The sequence below is a fragment of the Salmo salar genome, chromosome ssa21 (assembly GCF_905237065.1).
Source record: "Salmo salar chromosome ssa21, Ssal_v3.1, whole genome shotgun sequence".
NCBI classification, from domain to species: Eukaryota; Metazoa; Chordata; class Actinopteri; order Salmoniformes; family Salmonidae; genus Salmo; species Salmo salar.
In genome coordinates this window covers 15,919,842-15,945,210 of record NC_059462.1, presented here as the reverse complement: position 1 = coordinate 15,945,210, position 25,369 = coordinate 15,919,842, and the positions used below count along the sequence as shown (strand labels likewise).

Sequence of the window (25,369 nt, the reverse complement as noted above, 5' to 3'; positions counted from 1 at the left end):
AATACACCCTTGATCACACTCAAACACAGTTCACTTTCATAGCAGCCACATAAAAAAATCATGATCCCTTTGATAGTTTTATTCTTTCTCGCATCTACCTGTTCTCCTCTCACCTTTTCCCTTTGCTTGTGGACTTCAGTGCACAATACATCAGTTTTCTGTGACCAGGCGAAAAAACCTTTCCAAGCCAAGCATTCATATCATAACCGCTAACCGCTACACACAGCCTACATCATTGTCACCATATTAACGTCATTGTCAACATAGCTACAAGAACTAACACGTTAGTAAACCCCCTACAATCATGCAGGGCAGTCAGCAGCAACCAGTTTAGCAGTTACACCGGCGGGCCGCGGTGGCAATACATTTATAAAACCAAAAGCTTACCTTGACTTGGAAGAGTTCCAGAGTTGGATAGCCATAACCAGCTAGCTAACATAGCTTTCCGCTCTGTTTGATCCGGGTGTTTGAGTAGGCTTAACGAGCTGCATTGCCTAGCTAACTAAGTGAAACTGAAAAAAACCCTCAAAAGATATGTCTCTCTCTCTTGCTTCTCCTTAATTTTTGAAGATATTAATTTGTTCAAAACTGTTCAACTGTTGTCTTTCTCTCTCTTTGAGTCAACTACTCACCATATGTAATGCACTGCATTGCTAGCTAGCTGTAGCTTATGCTTTCAGTACTAGATTAATTCTCTGATTCTTTGATTGGGTGGACAACATGTCAGTTCATGCTGCAAGAGCTATAATAGGTTGCAGGACATCCTCCGGAAGTCTATGGAAGGGGGTGAGAACCACGAGCCTCCTGAGTTTTGTATTGAAGTCAATGGACACAGAGGAGGACAGAAGCTAGCTGTCCTCCAGCTACACCATGGTTCTACCCTACAGAGGGCTGTTGAGGCTACTGTAAACCTTCATTGCAAAACCTTGTGTTTTAATCAATTATTTGGTGACGTGAATATATTTAGTATAGTTTTATCTAAAAAAAAGGTAACTTTTTTAATGTTTAACTATTTTTATGAAATTCACTGAGGAGGATGGTCCTCCCCTCCCTCCTCGGTGGAGCCTCCACTGCCAGGAGTTTGAAACATTCATTATTTGCACAGGGTCTTCCTTAAAAGAGTGTATATAGAAGTTACATAGTATTCATCTATAAAATGTAATCTAAGAGTTACATGGTATTAGTTAAATTGTGATGACATAATCTACTGTTTCAATGTCATTTATTGACAGATTGTGTTCTTTGAACTTGCCTGGATGTCAAGGGCATAAAGAACTAAACCACTATTACCCCCTTGGGCAGTGTTCCAAATGACAGCAGGCTGCAAAACTAATTTGTACACATGGATGCAATTGATCATGCTCCACTTACGTCGATAGATACTGTTTGGGCATGACTGGGGTGTTTTTGCTGTGTGTGTGTGTGACCTCAGGGATGTGAAGGCTGGGAACATCCTGTTGGGAGAGGACGGCTCTGTTCAGATTGCAGGTGTGTGAGTAATGTCACTCCCTCACCTCATCTTCACCTGTTGAATTGTATTCTCACAGCTCACTGACTGCCACAAAGACGGTACTTTTTTAATGATGCTTCCACACATTCAGTTAATTCAACAGCCTAATCAACATAATGCCAGACTTCACCAATCAAAATTAGGAATATACTTGTAAAATGGCAAAGATTCATATATTTTTTAAAGCTAGCGAATACGCAGTAGTTTACATATTGACTGCGTGTTTCTCTTTCCTGTCCTGATGACCTTTCAGCCCCACTCAAAATACTGAGATTAGAAAGTTAGTATTTTACAAGTGTTTTATTTATTTGTTAGGAATACAACATGAATGTAGATATACAGTTGAAGTCGGAAGTTTACATACACTTAGGTTGGCGTCATTAAAGCTTGTTTTTCAACCACTCCACAAATTTCTTGTTAACAAACTATAGTTTTGGCAAGTCGATTAGGACATCTACTTTGTGCATAACACAAGTAATTTTACTGTTTGTTTACAGACAGATTATTTCACTTATAATTCACTGTATCACAATTCCAATGGGTCAGAAGTTTACATACACTAAGTTGACTGTGCCTTTAAACAGCTTGGAGAATTCCAGAAAATAATGTCATGGCTTTAGAAGCTTCTGATAGGCTAATTGATATAATTTCAGTCAATTGGAGGTGTGCCTGTGGATGTATTTCAAGGCCTACCTTCAAACTCAGTGCCTCTTTGCTTGACATCGTGGGAAAATTAAAAGAAATCAGCCAAGACCTCAGAAAAATAATTGTAGACCTCCACAAGTCTGGTTCATCCTTGGGAGCAATTTCCAAAAGCCTGCATGTTCATCTGTACAAAATATAGTACGCAAGTATTAACACCATGGGACCACGCAGCCATCATACCGCTCAGGAAGGAGACGCGTTCTGTATCCTAGAGATGAACGTACTTTGGTGAGAAAAGTGCAAATCAATCCCAGAACAAAAGCAAAGGACCTTGTGAAGATGCTGGAGGAAACAGGTACAAAAGTATCTATATCCACAGTAAAACGAGTCCTATATCGACATAACCTGAAAGGCCGCTCAGCAAGGAAGAAGCCACTGCTCCAAAACCGGCAGAAAAAAGCCAGACTACGGTTTGCAACTGCACATGGGGACGAAGATCATACTTTTTGGAGAAATGTTCTCTGGTCTGATGAAACAAAAATATAACTGTTTGGCCATAATGACCATTGTTATGTTTGGAGGAAAAAGGGGAAGGCTTGCTAGCTGAAAAACATCATCCCAACCGTGAAGCACGGGGGTGGCAGCATCATGTTGTGGGGGTGCTTTGCTGCAGGAGGGACTGGTGCACTTCACAAAATACATGGCATCATGAGGAAGGGAAATTATGTGGATATATTGAAGCAACATCTCAAGACATCAGTCAGGAAGTTAAGGCTTGGTCGCAAATGGATCTTCCAAATGGACGATGACCGCAAGCATAATTCCAAAGTTGTGGCAAAATGGTTTAAGGACAACAAAGTCAAGGTATTGGAGTGCCCATCACAAAGCCCTGACCTCAATCCTACAGAAAATATGTGGGCAGAACTGAAAAAGCATGTGTGAGCAAGGAGGCCTACAAACCTGACTCAGTTACACCAGCTCTGTCAGGAGGAATGGGCCAAAATTCACCCAACTTTTTGTGGGAAGCTTGTGGAAGGCTACCCAAAACGTTTGACCCAAGTTAAGCAATATATAGGCAATGCTACCAAATACTAAGTGAGTGTATGTATACTTCTGACCCACTGGGAATGTGATGGAAGAAATAAAAGATTAAATAAATCATTCTCTCTTCTATTATTCTGACATTTCACTTTCTTAAAATAAAGTGGTAACTGACCTAAGACAGGTAATTTTTACAAGGATTAAATGTCAGGAATTGTGAAAAACTGAGTTTAAATGTATTTGACTAAGGTGTATGTAAACTTCCGACTTCAACTGTACCAGTTCATAAGTGCATTTAGTTCAACTCAGTATGTTCTGCATGAAACAGACATTTCTTGTATTTCTACAACATGGGGTTGACAATATATGGGTCTTTCCACAGAATGAGTGCCTTTTGCATCCCTTTTATTTATATATATATATATATATATATATATATATATATATATATATATTAAATTGTGCACCGATTTTGACCCTGCTATATTCAATGAAGTGGCTTTTAATATAGACCACATGGAGAATTCAATAAATCTGATTTTAATATAAATAAAGACTTGCTAAAGTGCCACATTTCAGCATGTTGACATTACCCTCGGTGACTTCTAGGAATATTTTAATCCCCCTAACCCCAACATTTCTGCAAGTTTTCACCAACATTGTAAAGCCATAGTTATTGTGTTGCTTTGACAAAGTAATTTCTGAAGATTATTTTTTATTTCATATCATTATTGATTAATTTCAAGGTCAAAACCTGTCCCTCATTTTAAAGTCAACCCTGTTACATGAACTGAACTGTTGTTTTAATATGGTAAAACTATTCCTTTTAAATATTTTTTTTCAAAAGAGGCTATGAGCATCTAATAATAAAATCATAGTGTAAAAGCACTCTTTTTTTGCCATTTCTTTTTAGTTTTGTGGTGGAAAACTGGTGGATCAAGAATAACTTGGCTAGAAAAGTTTTAACTATTCAATTTGTTTTGTGAAGCTTGCATTGAAGCATGTTACAGTCAACCCTATTACTTTATGTGGCACTTAATAGACACTTACTATAGTATTTTTTTGTAATTTAACCTCTTGAGATGGGAAAACAGTTTTTTTAATTAAGTTGAGCATGTGCTCTTTATGACAGAATTGTCACTCCCTGACCATAGAGAGCCCTTGGTTCTCTATGGTGTAGTAGGTCAGGGCGTGACTAGGGGGTGATCCAGTATGTCTATTTCTATGTTGGTGCTAATATGGTTCCCAATTAGAGGCAGCTGTTTATCGTTGCCTCTGATTGGGGATCATATTTAGGTGGTTATTTCCCCACCTGTGTTTTGTGGGATATTGATTGATTGTTAGTGTGTTTGGGCACTACGTCATCACGGTCTTTGTAAGTTTTGTTAGTTTCACTTAAATAAATATGTGGAACTATACTCACGCTGCACCTTGGTCCGATCATTTTCAAGAACGTGACAAGAATGCTACAATTAGGTGACATTTTTTCCCCCACAAAGTTACACATCTCAAAGGGCACCGAATTGGTGGAACGACCCATTTACTGAATAACATAAAGGTAGTCAAACAGGTCCCCCAACATAAATCACTGGAGGCCTACAGTCTTTCATGTACTTGGACGACCTTTAGCCTACAAACACTGCAAGGAGAACCATTCTAACATGAATGCAACTGAAGATCTGGAGTGTGCACAGTTTGTATAAGGTGTATAACATGAAATAGTTGTGAAAGACCTCTTACTGGTTTGAGTATATTTGAGCAAATACCGCAAAACATTATTATCCCTTTCTATAAGATGTTAATGAGGTATAACATTTACATCCATACATGTCATCTGAATTATCCACATTTCTTCATAGATTTTGGAGTTAGTGCCTTTTTGGCCACTGGAGGAGATATGACCAGAAACAAAGTACGGAAGACTTTTGTGGGCACACCATGTTGGATGGCCCCTGAGGTCATGGAACAGGTGAGACTATCCTGTGGCCAGTTTTAGTAACATCTACTAGCTGTTTTCATATAGACTGTACAACACTAACAGTAGCTCCGCTATGTCCACAGGTACGAGGCTATGACTTCAAAGCAGACATTTGGAGTTTTGGAATCACTGCCATAGAGTTGGCCACAGGGTCTGCACCTTACCACCGATACCCACCCATGAAGGTGAGCCTGATCACTGCATATCTAGATCCCAGACAGGAAGCGGAATAGGCCTACATCTTAACTAATAAACCATGAAAAGGCAAATTACTACCCTGTGTCTATGTAACCTCTGAGAGAACACTTGAATGTCTTTGACCTTTCCTCTTCTCTACCCAGGTCTTAATGCTGACCTTACAGAACGATCCTCCCACCCTAGACACGGGTGTGGAGGACAAAGAGATGCTGAAAAAATATGGGAAATCATTTAGGAAGCTAATAACCCTGTGCCTTCAGAAGGAGCCCGCCAAGAGGTTTGTACATGTCTGCCATTCCGTGAACTGCATTAGGCCTACTCTCTAAATCTATAGAGTCTGTCGCTGGTTGATGATGAAGTAAATCTGATTTCACTGGTTGATGATGAAGTAAATCTGATGTCACTGGTTGATGATGAAGTAAATCAGATGTCACTGGTTGATGATGAAGTAAATCTGATGGCCTTGGGAGTTGATCAAGTCTCTGTAGAATGTCAGACACATTTCAGGGGAGTCCTGAAATATAGTCTTCATGTTTAGTGGGCTCACTCATACCCACCCACCCAAGAATATCTATTCTCACACAGACAGATTGGAGGAATTGTACATTCAGTTCCTAGGCTAATGATTGGAACGTGTTCTTATATCATCATGTATTTTGCTTCTCTTCAGGCCTACAGCAGCAGAACTTTTGAAATGTAAATTTTTCCAGAAAGCCAAGGTATGATTTTACCCCAGGATTTGACCTGTTCTTTTTTTTTATTTTTAGGCTTAAATAATTTGTATGTAGAATTGTTTAACGTGGGTTGTGATTTTCATTTGCAGAACAGAGAATATCTGATCGAAAAGCTGCTATGCAGAGCACCGAACATAACCCAGAGAGCCAAAAGGGTAATGTCTAAACAAACATCCTTCCCAGTAAAGCAGCCCCAATATTGACTGAACATTATGAACAAAGTATGGTAAGATGATAGGGGTTGGCAGCACACTCCACCAGTCAACAGACATTGAGTGTCCTCTCTCTCTCTCTCTCTCACTTACTGATCAACACTTCATTCACTTTGTGATCAAACTGTTCTGTGAGGCTGCAAATATGGGCCACTCCTGGAACAATATCAGTCATGCAGAATAGATGTGCTTACAACTCATGCATTAGTGGTCTGTAACGTTGCTCAGACGCTCACTGCAAGTGGCAGACAAAGACAAATGGAATTTAATGTGAGTGGTTAGGTAACGGGGAGGTGCACTTAAACATACCATTTGCATGCTCAGTTTGCCTTGCGGTCACAGTGAACTGGGCATGAGTGCAGCAGTGTGGCAGGCAAGGTTGATATTGGATTGCCATCGTCCTCCATGTGGATGACTGAAGTAATGGGTGCGAAGACCCTATTGCCAGAAGGCAAAAAGGCCAGGGTGATCGAGTTGGATGGAAATTCACTGACATGGCATGGGTGACTGGAGGACATGGGTGACTGGAGGACATGGGGGACTGTGGAGGTGTCGCGTGACCAAATCATTTAGCAGAGCATAATGTCAATAGAGATGGAAGTGACTCGTGACAGAGTTGTCAGACAGAGGGGAGAACAGTATGCTGGTCAGAACAGTTACAATCATTCAGATCGTGTGTGGGTGGGTTGACTAGTTTGGTAAACATGGTTTAAAGGTGCACTATGCAGAAATCGCTCTGACATTTCCTGGTTGGTAAAATTCAAATAGTTGCCTAATTTCAGTATATGTGACAAAACAAGCAAGTATATTGTAGAGAATCATTGTACCATCTAAACCGCTGTGAAATATATTTTCCCTAACCAAAAATATTGTATTTTCAGCTGTTTGCAGCTGGTGTACAAAACCGAAAGTAAAAGACGCAAAAACGAAACTAAAAGATGGGAAGCATAGAAATAGCTCACATAGAACAACATATCTACCACATATTAGACTTGCTTTCAATGAGAATGACAGACCGATAACTCACATTTCTATGTGAATTTGGTCGGGTTTCCCAAAAAGTTACATATTGCAGCTTTAATGAGAGATTATGGTTGATTGTAGAATGATTAGTATTCCATTCTGAGGCTGCAATGTAATCATGATACCCTCTGCAGCCAACCCTGATCCTCCGAACACATCACTGTCTGTCTTCTGGTCCTGTTTCATCACTAGAACTGTTGGTGTGCTGTTCTGACCTATGGAGAATCATCCACAATATCCACTCAGCAGACACAGGCTAGCCTGCACAGAGAGGCAGCCTTGCAGAAACATGGTCATCTCAGTACTCTGTAACCTGTCCACATCACCGACCAGATCAGACTCTCTCCCCTATGACCCCCTTACTCAGTCTGTCTATCTACTACCCTCTCCCTCACATCCTCCCCACCTTCCTCATTCTGTCTACCTCCCTTCCTCCCGGAGACTCCCTCCTCCTCTGCAGGTGTATTAATTCAACCAGAGTTAATACACAATAGTAATATTCTAGACATGTGTCTCTAGGCAAATGACAGAATTTATGCAGTTGTTCATTGGCCAGAAGAGGGCAGCCCTGCTCCTTAGTTGATCTCTTCATAGGGCGACCTGCAGGAGGTATTGATCAAAGATTACGGTGCGTTGCAGCAGTCATTGACGTGTTACGTAATTGAAAGTTGGAAAATAATACTGATATAATACTGAGATTGATTTGCTACGCTAGTACACAGAGGATACAGTATCGATTTCAGAGCATTTATAGATTGCTCCTGTAATTTGCCTGTATGTGCTCCTTCATCCCATATTTTCCCTTTGTGCCTTTCTCTAAGTGTGCATGCTCATAAATGTTTCTATTAATATTAAATACTAAATGTAGTTGTTCACATGCTTTGGCAGCTTGATGGTACCGTGTTTGTGTGTAAAGAGACAAACGGGCCACTGAACTGTCAGATGCATCCACACACAGTGGACTGATGCTTTTTTTTTTTTGCTCAAGGAGCCAGAGCAGAATTCCAGGAGCATGGGCTCTGTGTCAGGTTCAGCGAAAGAACTTGATGCCATCAGAAGGGTACATGTTCTTTGACTTAGCCCTAGAAGGCTGGAGCTTTCACTTAGATTCATCCAGAGTTAGCTGCTTAAGGAGTTGTGTGTGTTTCCTTTTCTTCGTTTCATTTTTGTTCTGTTTTGTTCTTTTGTTCTCTGCTAGCTCGTAGCAGCCATTTTGTAGACCTTAAAAACTCTCTGAGGGGAATCCGAGCCCAAGTGTTTGTGCAATGCTTACTGGTATCTACCTGCACTTTTTATGAAATATTTCAAAAATCTCATCAGCTCATATAGGCCAAGTAAATGCCATTTAATGTTGTGTTGGTTTTAACCTTACTGAGAGAACATTAGAAGGTGTGTGGGCTACTAAATGTGTTTTGTCTCTCAAACCTACAGTTTGATGGGATGTCTAAACGGTTGTGCTGTGTTTGGCCTAGGTGAGGAGAGTTCCAGGGTCCAGCGGCCACCTGCACAAGATGGAGGACGGAGACTGGGAGTGGAGCGATGACGAGCTCGACGTAGGGAGCGAGGAGGGCAAGGCTGCTGTCAATCAAGGCAGGGTAGGTGAGACCATGGCAAGAGATGCACATCAAAACTTGGCCACAGGGGCTGGGGGGAAAAGCCACAACTAATGTTGAGGGCAATTCTCTATTCTTTTAACCTGTACTTTGGCTAGCTTGATCCTTCCTTTTTGTTTTGCCTTTGTACAGTCATTCTCTAGCTGAATGTATTTCTGTGAAAGCAGCGAGCAAGCTTTGTTTCAGAGAGGGGCCTGTGACATGTCGCTAAAGGTAATTGGTAAGGGTTTGAAGATAGCTGTAGGGGGCTGAGGATGGAGCGGGGAGACAGCTATGATCAAATATCAAAAGGTTCTTTGACATAGATGCCTTACCTGAATGTCTCTTACAGGGAAAATTACCCAAAGCAAAGATGCGACAAATAAAATGCTGATAATGATATTCTACCTGGGTCAGTTCTAATTGTTTGTTTCCTCTACATTATGATAATTATTCTGCAGGGATTGCGTTCTAAGGTGTTTGGGCTCTACATCTGCCAGTCATATTTAGCTTTGTCAAGACTGAGAATATAATCTTGTTTGTGTTTGATATTACTTTCCAGTCGCGAAGGCTCAGAGAGGACAACGAAGATGAGGGCGAAGATGTAAGTTAGCTCTTTTCTGTTCTATAAACAAATATGGAGTACATGATTTGTCATTGTTAAAGTATTTTTTATATCATAGAGACAGACGCTTAGGTGTAACGTGGGTGAAGATAGATTGTTGTGAGTGTGTAAACCTGCACATTGACTAGGATAATTGACTGACTTTGCCTCTGTCTGTTTCTGTGTAATTTGATTACTTTACAAAGGGCTTCATTGGAAAATCTAATTGCCTGCCTCAACAGGGAGCAGGTTATGTATCAGTTATGAAATCTTAAATAAACCTAGTATATCTTACCCCACAGTTTCTCTGACTCATGGATTTTAGCAAGGTCGAACGTATATACAGTTGAAGTCGAAAGTTTACATAAACTTTGGTTGGAGTCATTAAACTCGTTTTTCAACCACTCCACAAATTTCTTGTTAACAAACATTAGTTTTGGCAAGTCGGCTAGGACATCTACTTTGGGCATGACACAAGTAATTTTTCTACAGACAGATTATTTCACTTATAGTTCACTGTATCACAATTCCAGTGGGTCAGAAGTTTACATACACTAAGTTGACTATGCCTTTAAACAGCTTGGAAAATTACAGAAAATATGTCATGGCTTTAGAAGCTTCTGATAGGCTAATTGACATCATTTGAGTCAATTGGAGGTGTACCTGTGGATGTATTTCAAGGCCTACCTTCAAACTCAGTGCCTCTTTGCTTGACATCATGGGAAAATCAAAAGAAATCAGCCAAGACCTCAGAAATACATTTTAGACCTCCACAAGTCTGGTTCATCCTTGGGAGCAATTTCCAAACGCCTGAAGTTACCATGTTCATCTGTACAAACCATAGTACGCAAGTATTAACACCACGGGACCACACAGCCGTCATACCGCTCAGGAAGGAGATGCGTTCTGTCTCCTAGAGATGAACGTACTTTGGTGCGAAAAGTGCAAATCAATCCCAGAACAACAGCAAAGGACCTTGTGAAGAGGAAACGGGTACAAAAGTATCTATATCCAGAGTAAAACAAGTCCTATATCGACATAACCTGAAAGGCCGCTCGGCAAGGAAGAAGCCACTGCTCCAAAACTGCCAGAAAAAAGCCAGACTACAGTTTGTAACTGCACATAGGGACAAAGATCGTACATTTTGGAGAATGTCCTCTGGTCTGATGAAACAAAAATAGAACTGTTTGGCCATAATGACCATCGTTATGTTTGGAGGAAAAAGGGGGCCGCTTGCAAGCCGAAGAACACCATCCCAACTGTGAAGCACGGGAGTGGCAGCATCATGTTGTGGGGGTGCTTTGCTGCAGGAGGGACTGGTGCACTTCACAAAATATATGGCATACTTCCAAAGTTGTGGCAAAATGGCTTAAGGACAACAAAGTCAAGGTATTGGAGTGACCATCACAAAGCCCTGACCTCAATCTTATATAAAATTTGTGGGCAGAACTGAAAAAGCGTGTGCGAGCAAGGAGGCCTACAAACCTGACTCAGTTACACCAGCTCTGTCAGGAGGAATGGGCGAAATTCCCCCAACTTATTGTGGGAAGCTTGTGGAAGGCTACCCAAAACGTTTGACCCAAGTTAAACAATTGAAAGGCAATGCTACCAAATACTAATTGAGTGTATGTATACTTCTGACCCACTGGGAATATGATGAAAGAAATAAAAGCTAACTTTAATCATTCTCTCTACTCTTATTCTGACATTTCACATTCTTAAAATAAAGTGGTGATCCTAACTGACCTAAGACAGGGAATTTTTACTAGAATTAAATGTCAGGAATTGTGAAAAACTGAGTTTAAATGTATTTGGCTAAGGTGTATGTAAACTTCCGACTTCAACTGTAGATGCTTTCTCTATTTGAATGTTCATAATCAAAACATCAAAATGTTTTATATATTGATTGTTTTCTATTGACTTTTCTCTATTTGCTGACTGAGTTGAGCAATGACCATGACCTTGATCTTGGGCAAATATTTGCTATTCTAAACAATGTTCACCCACTAAACACCCTTTCCATAGCAAGCAAAAATATATAGTTTACTAAATGCCTTTCATTTTGTGCCACAGGATGAGGAGAATGCCAACAGTGTTCCCATTGAAGGGCTATCCATTCAGCATCCCCAGGTGAGAGTTTCAGTATCATCAGCAGCAGAGGCAGACGTTAATTTGTCATGATTCAGTGACCTTGATGCCCCACTGATTATGTGTGAGTATGTGCCAGTCTCCCAGTGGCTCCTGGAGGGGCCCTTTCAGCAGGTAATAACTCTGAGTAAATGGCCATCCTGCTGATACTGCCAGCTCTAAAGTCATCTAAAAGGCCCTGTGTCATTCTCTCACTGGCCATTGTCATTTCAGAAATGAGCCAGAGTAGTTTGAGGTTCACCCCCCGTGTCCGACAATGATGGAGGCTATAAGTGCTACTGCGGTTCTTACTTTGTTTAGTCAGGATCTAGTCAGCGTCAAGGGTCCCGGGTGGCGCAGCGGTCTAAGGCACTGCATCTCACTTCACTACAGACCCTGATTCGATCCTGGGCTGTATCCCAACCGGCAGTGATTGGAAGTCTCATAGGGCGGCGCACAATTGGCCCAGCATCGCCCGGGGTTAGGGTTTGGCCGGGGTAGGCCGTCATTGTAAATAAGAATTTATTCTTAACTGGCTTGCCTAGTTAAATAAAGGTTAAATATATATATATTTTAAACTGATTATGCCTCCTCACAAACAGAACTCAATAATCTTGTCAGAATACATCAATACAAGTATATACACTGTAGATATTGAACGTATTTTGTGTGATTTAATTCATGTATTTTTCTGTTGGTTTTGTAGTTTAATCATTTCAGCATAGTGCGAGATACAAATATATATTTTCTATACTCCAGGAGATATTGAGGACTTGCTGGCTTTATTGACTCACCAGACTCACTCTTTACTTATAGGTTCAACCGTTTGAGAAGAACACAGGGCCCTATATTCAAGTTGCTCTGAATATGGTCCTAAGGCTAAGGTAAGCAGAGTTTGAATTTGTCCTCCTTCTTGCATCCGGTACACCCAACAGATGTGCCCTGCTGCTAATAGACCTAATGATGACCTAATGATGTCTTGGCCCTCTAATGGGATCATCTGACAGAACCAAGGACCGTTTCGCTCTAATCTAGCTGAGCGGTTGTGTTGGAGGGAGGAGAGTGTTACACTCCATTGACTCTCCGTTTGCTCCGCTCTGCATTTCTGTGTTCTCAGGGATTGAATTAGAGCAGGGATGGACAACTTTGATGGAGGTGGGGGCCACAAAAAAATCTGAACTCATCATGAGGGGCTGCAGTTGCTAGCGGGTCTGCGTAGTCACATCCATACCCCGCCCCTCCCCCCTACCACATTGCCAGCAAAACATTTTAGTGGCCCCCTTGACAGTGGAGAGAAATGCTTCAAGTTTTAGAGTTCATTTTGTGCAATTGGACTCATTTTGCCATTGGGCGGAGAGGAAAATAAGCTGTTTTAGAGCTATTTTCCTGCAATTATACACGTTTTGCCATAGGGTGGAGAAAATGTTTACAGTTTTGAATATGATATGGGAGTGAGAATTACTACCCTGGCCGGTAATAAAACCATGATAACAAGTTTAGATAGCTGGCTGCTAAACTAATTTAGCAATCAATTTTTTTGTTGTTGCTGAAATGAGCTATATCATTGACTATCAGTGACTGACCTAACGAGAGAAACTGCTGATGCACAACCAAATTTCGCAACAGTAAGTTGAGACCCCGACTGAGTTCCTAAAATATATATAAACTCAGCAATAAAAGAAACCCCAATGGACATGTATCACTGCTACAGTCTCTTTTTCAGGACCCTGTCTTTCAAAGATAACTCGTAAAAATCCAAATAACTTCAACAGCTTACAGACTGTAGGCAATTAAGGTCACAGTTATGAAAACTTAGGACACTAAAAGAGGCCTTTCTACTGACTCTGAAAAACACCAAAAGAAAGATGCCCAGGGTCCCTGCTCATCTGCATGAACGTGCCTTAGGCATGCTGCAAGGAAGCATGAGGACTGCAGATGTGGCCAGGGAAATAAATTGCAATGTCCATACTGTGAGACGCCTAAGATAGCGCTACAGGGAGACAGGACGGACAGTTGATCATCCTCGCAGTGGCAGACCACGTGTAACAACACCTGCACAGGATCGGTACATCCAGACATCACACCTGCGGGACAGGTACAGGATGGCAACAACAACTGCCCGAGTTACACCAGGAACGCACAATACCTCCATCAGTGCTCAGACTGTTTGCAATAGGCTGTGAGAGACTGGACTGAGGGCTTGTAGGCCTGTTGTAAGGCAGGTCCTCACCAGACATCACCGGCAACAACGTCGCCTATGGGCACAATCCACCGTCGCTGGACCAGACAGGACTGGCAAAAAGTGCTCTTCACTGACAAGTCGTGGTTTTGTCTCATCAGGGGTGATGGTCGGATTTGCGTTTATCGTCGAAGGAATGAGCATTACTCCGAGGCCTGTACTCTGGAGCGGGATCGATTTGGAGGTGGAGGGTCCGTCATGGTCTGGGGCGGTGTGTCACAGCATCATCGCACTGAGCTTGTTGTCATTGCAGGCGATCTCAACGCTGTGTGTTACAGGGAAGACATCCTCCTCCCTCATGTGGTACCCTTCCTGCAGGCTCATCCTGACATGACCCTCCAGCATGACAATGCCACCAGCCATACTGCTCGCTCTGTGCGTGATTTCCTGCAAGACAGGAATGTCAGTGTTCTGTCATGGCCAGCGAAGAGCCCGGATCTCAATCCCATTGAGCACGTCTGGGACCTGTTGGATCGGAGGGTGAGGGCTAGGGCCGTTCTCCCCAGAAATGTCCGGGAACTTGCAGGTGCCTTGGTGGAAGAGTGGGGTAACATTTCACAGCAAGAACTGGGAAATGGTGCAGTCCATGAAGAGGAGATGCACTGCAGCACTTAATGCAGCTGGTGGCCACACCAGATACTGACTGTTACTTTTGATTTTGACCCCCCCCCTTTGTTCAGGGACACATTATTCCATTTCTGTTAGTCACATGTCTGTGGAACTTGTTCAGTTTATGTCTCAGTTGTTGAATCTTGTTATGTTCATACAAATATTACACATGTTAAGTTTGCTGAAAATAAACGCAGTTGACAGTGAGAGGACATTTATTTTTTTTGCTGAGTTTATATATATATACTGAACAACAATTTCAACGATTTTACTGAGTTAGAGTCAATTGAAATACATTCATTAGGCCCTAATCTATGGATTTCACGACTGGGCAGGGGTGTAGCCTTGGGTGGTCCTTGGAGGGCATAGGCCCACCCACTTGGCAGCCAGGCCTACCCACTGGGAAGCCAGGCCCAGCCAAATATAATTCCTTTTCCCCCCAAAAAGGGCTTTATTACAGACAGAAAAACTCCTCAGCACCCTCCACCCCCCCCCTCAGACGATTCAGCAGGTGAAGAAGCCAGATGTGGAGGTCCTGTGCTGGTGTGGTTACACGTGGTCTGCGATTGTGAGGCAGGTTGGACGTACTGCCAAATTCTCTAAAATGACATTGGAGGCAGCTTATGGTAGAGAAATTAACGTTCAATTCTCTGGCAACAGCTCTGGTGGACATTCCTGCAGTCAGCATGCCAAAACACGCTCCTTTAAAACTTGAAACATCTGTGGCACTGTGCTGTTAGTCAAAACTGCACATAGAGTGAGTGGCCTTTTATTGTCCCCAGCACAAGGTGCACCTGTGTAATGATCATGCTGTTTAATCAGCTTCTTGATATGCCACACCTGTCAGAGGGATGGATTATCTTGGCAAAGGAGAAATGCTCACTAACAGGGATGTAAACACATTTGTGCAATGAGAGAAATACGTTTTTTGTGCATATGGAACATTTCTTCAATAAAATCTTTTGGGGCTCATGGAACATGTGACCAACACTTTACATGTTGCGTTTATATTTTTGTTCAGTACTGAGTATACCAAACATTAGGAACACCTTCCTAATATTGAGTTGCAGCTCCCTCTTTTGCCCACAGAACAGCCTCAATTCGTACTAGGTGTCGAAAGCATTCCACAGAGATGCTGGCCCAATTTGACTCCAATGCTTCCCACAGTTGTGTAAAGTTGGCTAGATATCCTTTGGGTGGTGGACCATTGTTGAAACACACGGGAAACTGTTGAGCATGAAAAATCCAGCAGCGTTGTAGTTCTTGACACAAACCGGTGTGCCTTGCACCTACTACTATACCCCGTTCAAAGGCACTTACATTTTTTGTCTTGACCATTCACCCTATGAATGGTACACAGACACAATCAACGTCTCAATTGTCTCAAAGCTCCTTTAACCTGTCTCCTCCCCTTCATCTACACTGATTGAAGTGGATTTAACAAATTACATCAATAAGGGACCATAGCTTTTACCTGGATTCACCTGGTCAGTTTGTCATGGAAAGAGAAAGGTGTTCTTAATGTTTTGTATACTCAGTGTATATATTTTGTTGGGGTGGGGTGGAGAATAGATCCGCGGGTCACCAGTTCCCCATCCCTGAATTAGAGGGCTGTTAATGACCTGCGCTGCCACCAGACTTACCAACACTGACCTGACCTGACTTAACCTTCATTTCAGCTAGTCAAGACATTTTCAGCCACTGGCCAGGTTAAAGACCTATTGCTAAAAGACAATTCAAGGCTGTAGCAAGACTTGTGACCAATATGGAATAGGTTTAGGATTAGATTTCGGCTCAGACTTATCACTGTTTATATATGCGGTCCTTTTTATGATATGATAATTAGTGTTGATTTGGCCTCACACTCCTCTAAGCACTCAAATCCTTTCCCCAAGAAGAACGTAGCTTACATTTATTGCATTGAATTTAGGTCCTTTTTACTTCCCCCTCAGCAAAATGGAAGCAGATTTAAACACATTGTCTGAAAGCAGGATATGCAAGGCAAATGTGCAAAACTATGCGCGTGCGCGTTGTCTGCCCCAGACAAAGACAATGAAGTGTTTCTGGCCAGTTTAAAGTCTGCCTTCTGCTCCCCGATAGGCTGAATGCAGCGCTGGGTGCAGAGTAGACTCTGGGTCGATGAGATAACAGTCAGCATCTGAAGCCCCTGCGCAACACACAAAGCCTTCCCCTCCACTGCACACCAGCAGGCCAACTAGAGGGTTGGCTACTAGAGAAGTGTAATTATTCTAACCCTGACATGTAAATAAATGGATGCTTCTGTGAGCAGTGGGGCTGTAGCTATTTCTCAGTGGCCAGAGTTCCATTCATTGCAGGCGTTTGAGCCTGTTTTTCTTTGCAGCGTATGGGGAGCGATGTACTGTAGAATCAGCCAAAACTCAGCCCAAACTCCGAGAGATAAAGTGGCTAGCTGTATGTGCTATGTATTAAACCTATTCTGCTCTGTGCTGAGGGCAGACTCGCCACAGCAAATGGATTTCAGTGACGTGTCTTGGTAGATTAAGTCAAAAGTCAACTGACAAGATCCACACCTCTGATCTGTGCTGAAACAGTCAGCCCCTGTCTGGCAGCAGCCAACAGAGAGCAGCTCATTTATCAGGCCTCTCAATTTCAAGCCCTCTTTTCGCCCGAAGGACTTCAGATAAACTCAAATGCAACTCCCAATCTCCCATAGAGCGATAATGAATGGGGCTCTATTGCAATCGGTTTTGACACGCATTATGGAGAATTACGATGTAGATGTATTTGCATAGAGGTTTCTCTATAGCCCTGTTTAGTCCATGAACTGTAAAAGTAGTTCTGGAAGCACTTGACAGAGCATTACATTACATTCGATTCGCTGGGAAGATACAGTACCTTTGCACAGGGGTGAATACCATTGGTCACATTTCACAGCTTGTGAATGTGCTGTAAACTGTGCCGTGATACAACAGTGCAGTGATACAACAGTGTTACATTATAACGCTATCATGTGCACTCGTCGTCTCGTTTCACATGACAGAAAACCTCCATGTCACTACAGTTTGTAAAACACCAGCCTAAAGAGGTCTGCTGTACACAGTCCCCAGAGGATCAGGAGATGACATGGTCACTGGTCACATTCATATGTGTGTGACAAACAGAAGGTCCTTATTAGCAGATACAGTGCAGGGAGGTAAATGGCACCCTATTCCCTAGTGCGCTACTTTTGAAGCGTGCCATTTGTGATGCAACCATACTTGTGAGGACAGACTTTAAGTCTGGATTTATTGAGCGCTTGACAGCAGGATTAAGGCTAAACTGAAGAAAAGTCAAGAGTTGGAGAGAGGAAGAAGTACAAAGGGCTAAGTGTAGAAAACATGCTGAGGGTACTGAATGTGCGTGTTAGGGGGAGCAAAGGAATCACAGAAATGAATGTTATTTTGCGCATTTTATAGGGCATCCCAACGGAGCTTGGGAATTCTTACAATTCTTACGCAATTCTCTGCTTGCTATCTAGTTAACATAATGGGAGGACAAGTGACGTCGCTGGAGTTCATTTCCATTCAAATCTCATTTGTGTTGTGGGGAAACAGATGGGGAACGAGATCCAGTGTGTTTATAGTCACATGTACAGGATTGCAGGTGGGATTGCAGGGTACACTGGGAAATCTTAGGCTTCCAACATGCAGGACTAATTGAAGTGAAATAATGAAAAGTATTATTTTTTTTTAAACAGAAACTGAAATAGAAATAGCACTATATAACATAACTGTAGCAGTGATACATGTCCATTGGGGTAGGGGCAGAGTAAAGACTGTTGAGGGGGTGGGGTGGAATGACCATAGGGGAAGCAGCAGCATGACCATTGAGTGAAATAAAAACAATAAACGTTTTAATAATATAATAATAATAATAACAACAACTGCAACAGTGGTGAATGTCGTTGGGGTGGGGGCAGAGTAAAAGTCGGTGGGGGGGGGTTGAATGTCCATAAGGGGGATTAGCAGGAGTATTGCAGTTGTCCGACCTGATTCAACCTGAAACCTATAGCATTATTAAAGCCCACATGGAACAGTGCCAGCTGTATCTCTCTCCAGTCACAATGGCATTACAGTAATCACTCTCTTATGGATACATCTTCATATTTTAGTCTGTGATTGATCTGTAGCCTGTCACTAATACTCCTCCATACAATGATTATAAGATTTATCTTGTTGTTTTTCCAAAAGACTTGCATTGCAAAGTTGTCCGCTTTGTAATCACGATAATCAATGCAGATTAAAACGTAATTATGGTTTAATTCAACAATTGCCTCGCCGAAGACTAAAATCATGAACAGAGTTCTGGTGGTATTGGGGTGGTGGCTCTCTTGGGAAAAATAAAAAGCTAATGGGAAAACTTAATTGCATCTGAAAGAACAACACAGCACAATCAATTCTCTTCCCAAAACTGATGAGGGTGTTAAGGCTGATTAGAAAAGGATTTATGCTATTGTGAACCCGTTGATGAAGGCTCTTTAGAGAACTGTATTCAGATGGGATGTTGATGTATGTCTGCTACAGAGAAAGGATCTCAGACACACTGGGGGACTTGAACTGTCAGGAAACTGAAATGAAAAGACAATAAGGACAACAGGACATTTCTGAATGACCTGGGTGTTGAAAAATGTTATTTTGTACATTTGACACGTCATCCTCACTGGCAATTGTTTGCTGATTTGATTGCACTGTATATGTAATGATGGGAGGATAGAAGTCAACCAATGAACCAACAGTGCTCCAGGCAGATGTGGCTATTGTGCTTTGTAGTGTTTACACTAAATTATAAACCGGGTGGTTCGAGCCCTGAATGCTGATTGTCTGACAGCTGTGTTATATCAGACCGCATACCACGGGTATGACAAAACATTTATTTTTACTGCTCTAATTAGATTGGCAACCAGTTTATAATAGCAATAAGGCACCTCAGGAGTTTGTGGTATATGGCCAATATACCACGGCTAAGGGCTGTATCCAGGCACTCTGCGATGCGTTGTGCATAAGAACAGCCCTTAGCCATGGTATATTGGCCATATACCACACCCCCTCGGGCCTTATTGATTAATTAAGCCCCTTTCAATTAGTCGTATATAGAAAACTATGATGTGCCAGTAATTAATTTGGGATGGATTGTGCTGGCAAGTAATTTGGCCATACACCTCAGGGGTTTGTGGTATATGGCCAATATACCATGGCTAAGGATTGTATCCAGGCACTCTGCGTTGCTTCGTGGATAAGAACAGCCCTTAGCCATGGTATATTGGCCATATACCACACCCCCTCAGGCCTTATTGCTTAATTAAACCCCTTTCAATGAGTCATATATAGAAAACTATGAGCTATACTTTCCTCCACCAGGAAGCCAAAATATGAGAATGCAAAATTACATGCAGCACAATCCATCCCAAATGAATTACTGGCACATTAACACTGTCTCCTCTCAAATTATGGGCCCATTCATGTAGGCATTTTCTAGGCTAAAGCGCTGAAGTACTTTCCATCGGACTCCCAAACACTCCCCAGTTTACCCCCAGGTGTGTGTATTGATTGTGTTTGTTGGTGTGTTAAGAAATTACCCCCCTGTCACTGCTACACAGGATTTAGAGGACTCTTGTGTAGTCGATACACAACAGACCGTCTGTTTTACCTGGCCTAGGTCTTGAACTGCGATAAATACTCAGAGCTTTACACCTAACTTTCCCCAACATACCAATCATAATTCTGGTCGGGACAGACTGTAAACAGCTTCAGTTACAGAGTGCAGTTCAGAAGTGTTAATGTGTTCTTTAGACTAACATTACCTGAGTTACTCAAGGGACCTGAGACTGGCAGTTTCTCTCAGAGCCTCTTTTCACTACGAGAGATTGCCTAGAGATTTCGCGAAAATACCCTCGGCGAGACCTTTTACTGTAATGTAAACTTGCGAATTTGTCACTTCTCTTTCAGTCTGAGTAAGTCCTTAGTCCCAGTGTTTGCCAGTCAAGTGTTTGCCTGAGCTCCCATTGCCTACCAGGGGAAATCTGTTTTAGCAGATAGAACACCCCTCTATACACCCAATAATTTTTGTAGTTCATGCTTTACCTAGTAAACACTCCTATCTCTCTAATGCTTGCTAGTGCCCACTGGCATCTCTGGTGATTCATTTGGAGGGTGTGGTATGCTGGGATTTGAAGATGACTGAGCAAAATCATGCTCTTATTCTGTCCCTGTGCTGATAAAACTTGAAACATAAAACTTTACACAGTTATTTAGGAAAATCTTAACACTGGTAGCAAGACTTTGGAAGATTGAAGTTTTAAAAGAAGCCCATTAAAATTCCTAAAACTTCTAAACGGTTTCTCAATCTGTGTGTGCGGTTTATTTACCTCCCACAATATAATCTGACAGAGACTTTCCAGGCATCTGCTGCCGATCTCTCTGGAGCAGGACTAAGTAGGCAAACAGAGGCGCCGGGCTCGGGCCCTCTGACACAGATGTGGTTACAGCATCCCTTACAGCACGCTCTCACACTGTCCGTGGATGAAATGGGGAGATTGCGGACATCCTACATCCGTCTGCTAAGCTCAAGTTTCGCCCCTGACTTCCTCTCTCTGGCCGCGAATCTGCAGAATTGGACGAGTCAAGTTGACTCACAGGCAGCTGATGGAAATCCTCTCTCTCTCTCTCTCTCTCTCTCTCTCTCTCTCTCTCTCTCTCTCTCTCTCTCTCTCTCTCTCTCTCTCTCTCTCTCTCTCTCTCTCTCTCTCTCTCAGAACTAAATCAGCCCTCAATGATGTGTCGGAGCATGTTCCTTACATGCAACATTCCCTGTGAAATGTGAATCAGGGGCTAGAAGGTGGGCTTAGATGGATGTGATTTATGCAGCTTAATTACAGCCCAAATGAATCCACTCCCACGACACTGTGTACAAAAGCTGTCACACCCATCAGCCATTGTGTAGGGAGTAGTTTTTAGAGAGAATTTACCCGGGGTTGCACGGGGTAAAATGAACATAGGACAGACATGCGGATGGACTTTTACTTAATATGTCCTATCATGCAGTTTCTTAGGAGAGGCATCGTCTTGTCTTTCTGGATTGAAGTTGCTGCATAAGAAAGCTGTATAAATGAATAGGCTGCGGTAGTTCTGAGCCATATGTGAGCTCTACATTAAAATGTGGAACTACTAAAGCCCTTTTTACACCATTATCCTCAGCCAATCTTCTGCTATTTTACTTCTATCACCCTCTGGAAGAAGAAAAGATTCTACACGTTTTACATAAGACCAATAATACAAGACAACTGAGCTTCAATATTCTCTGTTTCAGCTGCGTTCCGACGCTTCATTTGACCTCAGTAATGGATCAATCATGTACAGGTGACAAATATGAAAATCCCCCAGATCGCCTTCATGGAGGAATCCATCTATTTTCTTCTCCTAAACCAGAGCTATATAAAAAGGTCAGGGACATTGAGATTGTGGAAACACTTCAGGCAGTAGTATACCTCAGACATGCTTTTATCAATTATAACTCATATTAGCTTTACCAATGACTAAAGTCCTTGTGAAAATGTAATTATGGTTTAATTCAAATGAGGCTTGTGAACATGTTTGTCATTTAAACGGTCATTTAAAATATGTTCGGGCTACTTTTGTATTTCGACGGACAACACACTGTTTGCGGGACTTTAAACATAGTACATGTAACCATAGTGATTCAAATGGGCGTGAGATATTGCTGGAAATATGTATTTCCTTATTCTGGAAAGAACACTTCAAATCAAATTTCCAGTCTTCCACAGCCGCAAGTACGGGATTGCATTAGCACAGTTACAATATCTACTTCATGGAACCCATTGAGATTCTCTGTAATGGACTCTTTTCCTGCTGATATATATATATATATATTAGTTTTTTTTTGTTGCAAAATCATGTTAGCCTTCTATTTATTGCCTGTGCAGAGAGAACTTCGACACTTCCTTTTCTGCCATCTAAGATATTCATTTCACCCGCTGGTTTGATAACGTTGTTGTCATCACAAAAGGCTATATACTCTACGTATGTGCCCCACTGGTACACAGAGCACAGTGAGGGTTTGGCCGATGCTCTATAAACATGGTGTTTACTGTAACCATCAGTCAGCTGTTCTTTGGAACCCTACACAAGACTTACAATGCATCATAAAAGCATGTATTTATTGAGCTTACAATGCTGCCTATTTAATATGCACAAGACACATGCAAGGATTAACATTTCCGCACTAATTCTTCACCAACTGTGTTGTCAGTAAATACAGGATGATATTACAGTAGCTAGTAGTAACACTGACTTAAGCAGTTAGTAAGAAAACAACACTGATCTGCTTAACATGACCCAGTGTGTTAAGCCTAGAGACTTGTAGTGTTAAAGTGTGGATGTGGCAGCCAGGCTGTCTTTTTCCATTCCGCTATTCCTTGGGGTCTGCTTGTCAGGAGCGTCCTCAGACAGTCTAAATGAAATAGACCATTCAGGGACTCTTGGTCTGGTCCCAGATTTGTTTGCGCTGTAGCCAGCTCATCTGACTATTGTCATGCCATAGTTGTCTAAAGCACAAACAGATCTGGGATCAGACTAACTAGGTCCTGGACCTCCTGTCTGTTCCTATGTAGGACAGCCTGTTGGGTTCCATGGTCACATGTGGCACATCTCATACTAATCAGCTTCTCATCTCTCTTCTTAGGAACTCCAGGAAGGAGCTGAACGACATCCGGTTTGAGTTCACTCCTGGCCGAGGTAAAAGCTGCACAAAGTGAAGAAGCTCCTGTTATAATGTTGTTATTAGCGCCTGTTATTGTATTTGGTGTTGAAGTGTACTGTAGTACCGTTGGTCACGTGTTAGCTTCTCGCCTGGTTCTAATACTGTGTGTCTCTCCATAGACACTGCTATTGGGGTTTCCCAGGAACTGTTCTCAGCTGGTCTTGTCAATGGACACGATGTTGCTGCCGGTAAACGTCTCATCCTTGTTTTCTGTTACACTGCAGGGCTTAGGGGGTATTTTCCACGTGAGGTGTGCTTGATTTAGCTTGGAGTTTGTACGTCTGGGACTATTTTACTGGGCAAACTAGATCAAGCACAGTTAAAGTATTTGGAACGGACTTGGCAAATGTATTTGACCCCGGTCTGGTATTTTCAAAAGAATCATATCCCTCTCAAAGTCAACGTGAAGCATAAGAGCAGATCCGTGCGGTCTGGATTCATTAATATGATCTGTGATTATCTGATGTGACTGTGAAATAACACTATTAACGCTCGCGTTCTTTATATATAACATCACCTTGCAGTTGCTGCTAACCTTCAGAGGATTGTAGATGACCCGACTACCTACAAAGTGTTGACCTTTAAACTGGTGAGTACCCAGATGATAAATGTCACACCACCTCATGTCTCAAGATGGCTACGTGAAATAAGAGAGGGACGCTTCCCCAAAAAAACACAACGTTACATCACACCGACGGATTGACTTGAGAAAATATACTGTCATAATATGTATGTTAAAGGACAATGCTCTAGGGTTGTGATGTCTGGAAATAGACGCACCATTCAAATCCCAAATGAGCAGTGGTGCTAGAGAATGGGAGAAATCTGTGATGACAGGCGTGTCGCAGCACTGGCTTTGTCCTTTTAAGTGGAGTAACTGATGGGTGACGCTCCTAATCTGCACGTATGCTTCCCTCCATGCACGGCGCGATGGGATTTACATTGATCCACACCGAGCAAAACAATTCAATTTCTCTACGGAGAATAATTAAAAGGAAGCAATTAATGACAATCCCGGGTGGTTTGCCGTAGTGTTAGGGCTATTTTTTAGCTCCCTTTTAGATGGCGTGGATGAGGTAAACAACATCTGTGCGGTAGGTCACAGTACATCACTGTCCGCCCTTTCTGCCATGTCTTATCGGCAGATGGTGAATGTCGCTGGAGACTCTCTGGAGTGCAGAACTGCATCAGAGGGACTTAGTGGGGCAGCAGGCAGACTGTGCTGCTGGCTGGGGCCTGGCCGGGTGTGTATATATATATATATTGGCCAGAGCACTTTCCCACTTCTATTTGTTAACACACTGCTCTAGTCCAGGCAGCACAAAGTCACACAGAGCCACTCAACTCCAAATATCGACCAGAAACACTGAATTATGTTTGCGGCCTCTATACATACAGCTGCAGCCACAGACGCCGGGGAGAGACAGAGCCCCTCTCCATGCTCCGCTGTAAATTGCTGGAGGCGAGCAGATATTGGGCCACTGACTCACACTCTACCACTTCCAGGGGGGATGGTGAGGTGAAAAAGAGATATCGATTACCTCGCAGGGACTCTACTCAGACCAATCTGAATGCATATTGCCAGTAATAAGGCCTACTTGTGGGACAAGCATAGGAGCATAATTAGTTTAGAATTTAGCAGTAGAAACGCTCACTCTCAAGTGAACCTGTCGATAAAATACAACTTGTATTTCATCAGCGCTTTTCTCTCATTTTTGGAGGGCTTAAGTGGAGTAATCAGTGCCGCTGACGCAAGTGCAGACAAAGTAATTATGTGTTTCTTTAAAAAAAAGAAAGGCATACCTGCTGTAACCATCTTTTTAGAAGTTCTGTACTTATAAAAAGCCTTGTTTTAAGGACTGCCTATATCATCCTCATTAAACGCAACAGAGACCTGTACCACACAGTCATAGAGCTTTTAACAAGGAACATTCTTTTCCAGTACAAAGCACATAACACAGAAGAGTGCTGTGGATTGCTCTGCAACCAGTCACAGTGGAAAGCTGTCGCATCATACTATTATTAATTCATCGATGAAATGAATACCTGAAGGGCAATTAT

The 25,369-nt window shown here is 42.3% G+C and overlaps 1 protein-coding gene across 1 annotated transcript in view; it reads left to right on the top strand.

Annotated features, from left to right (window-relative positions):
* stk39 (serine threonine kinase 39) overlaps positions 1-25,369 on the top strand; it is a 32,012-nt gene that overhangs the window by 4,945 nt on the left and 1,698 nt on the right. Inside the window, exons 5-17 of the mRNA XM_014164095.2 lie at positions 1,433-1,488; positions 5,056-5,165; positions 5,258-5,359; positions 5,516-5,649; positions 6,043-6,091; positions 6,196-6,261; positions 8,814-8,936; positions 9,496-9,537; positions 11,611-11,667; positions 12,481-12,548; positions 23,231-23,283; positions 23,428-23,496; positions 23,833-23,897. Of these exons, the coding sequence (XP_014019570.1) occupies positions 1,433-1,488; positions 5,056-5,165; positions 5,258-5,359; positions 5,516-5,649; positions 6,043-6,091; positions 6,196-6,261; positions 8,814-8,936; positions 9,496-9,537; positions 11,611-11,667; positions 12,481-12,548; positions 23,231-23,283; positions 23,428-23,496; positions 23,833-23,897 (994 nt within the window). The remainder of the gene's footprint in view (positions 1-1,432; positions 1,489-5,055; positions 5,166-5,257; positions 5,360-5,515; positions 5,650-6,042; positions 6,092-6,195; positions 6,262-8,813; positions 8,937-9,495; positions 9,538-11,610; positions 11,668-12,480; positions 12,549-23,230; positions 23,284-23,427; positions 23,497-23,832; positions 23,898-25,369) is intronic.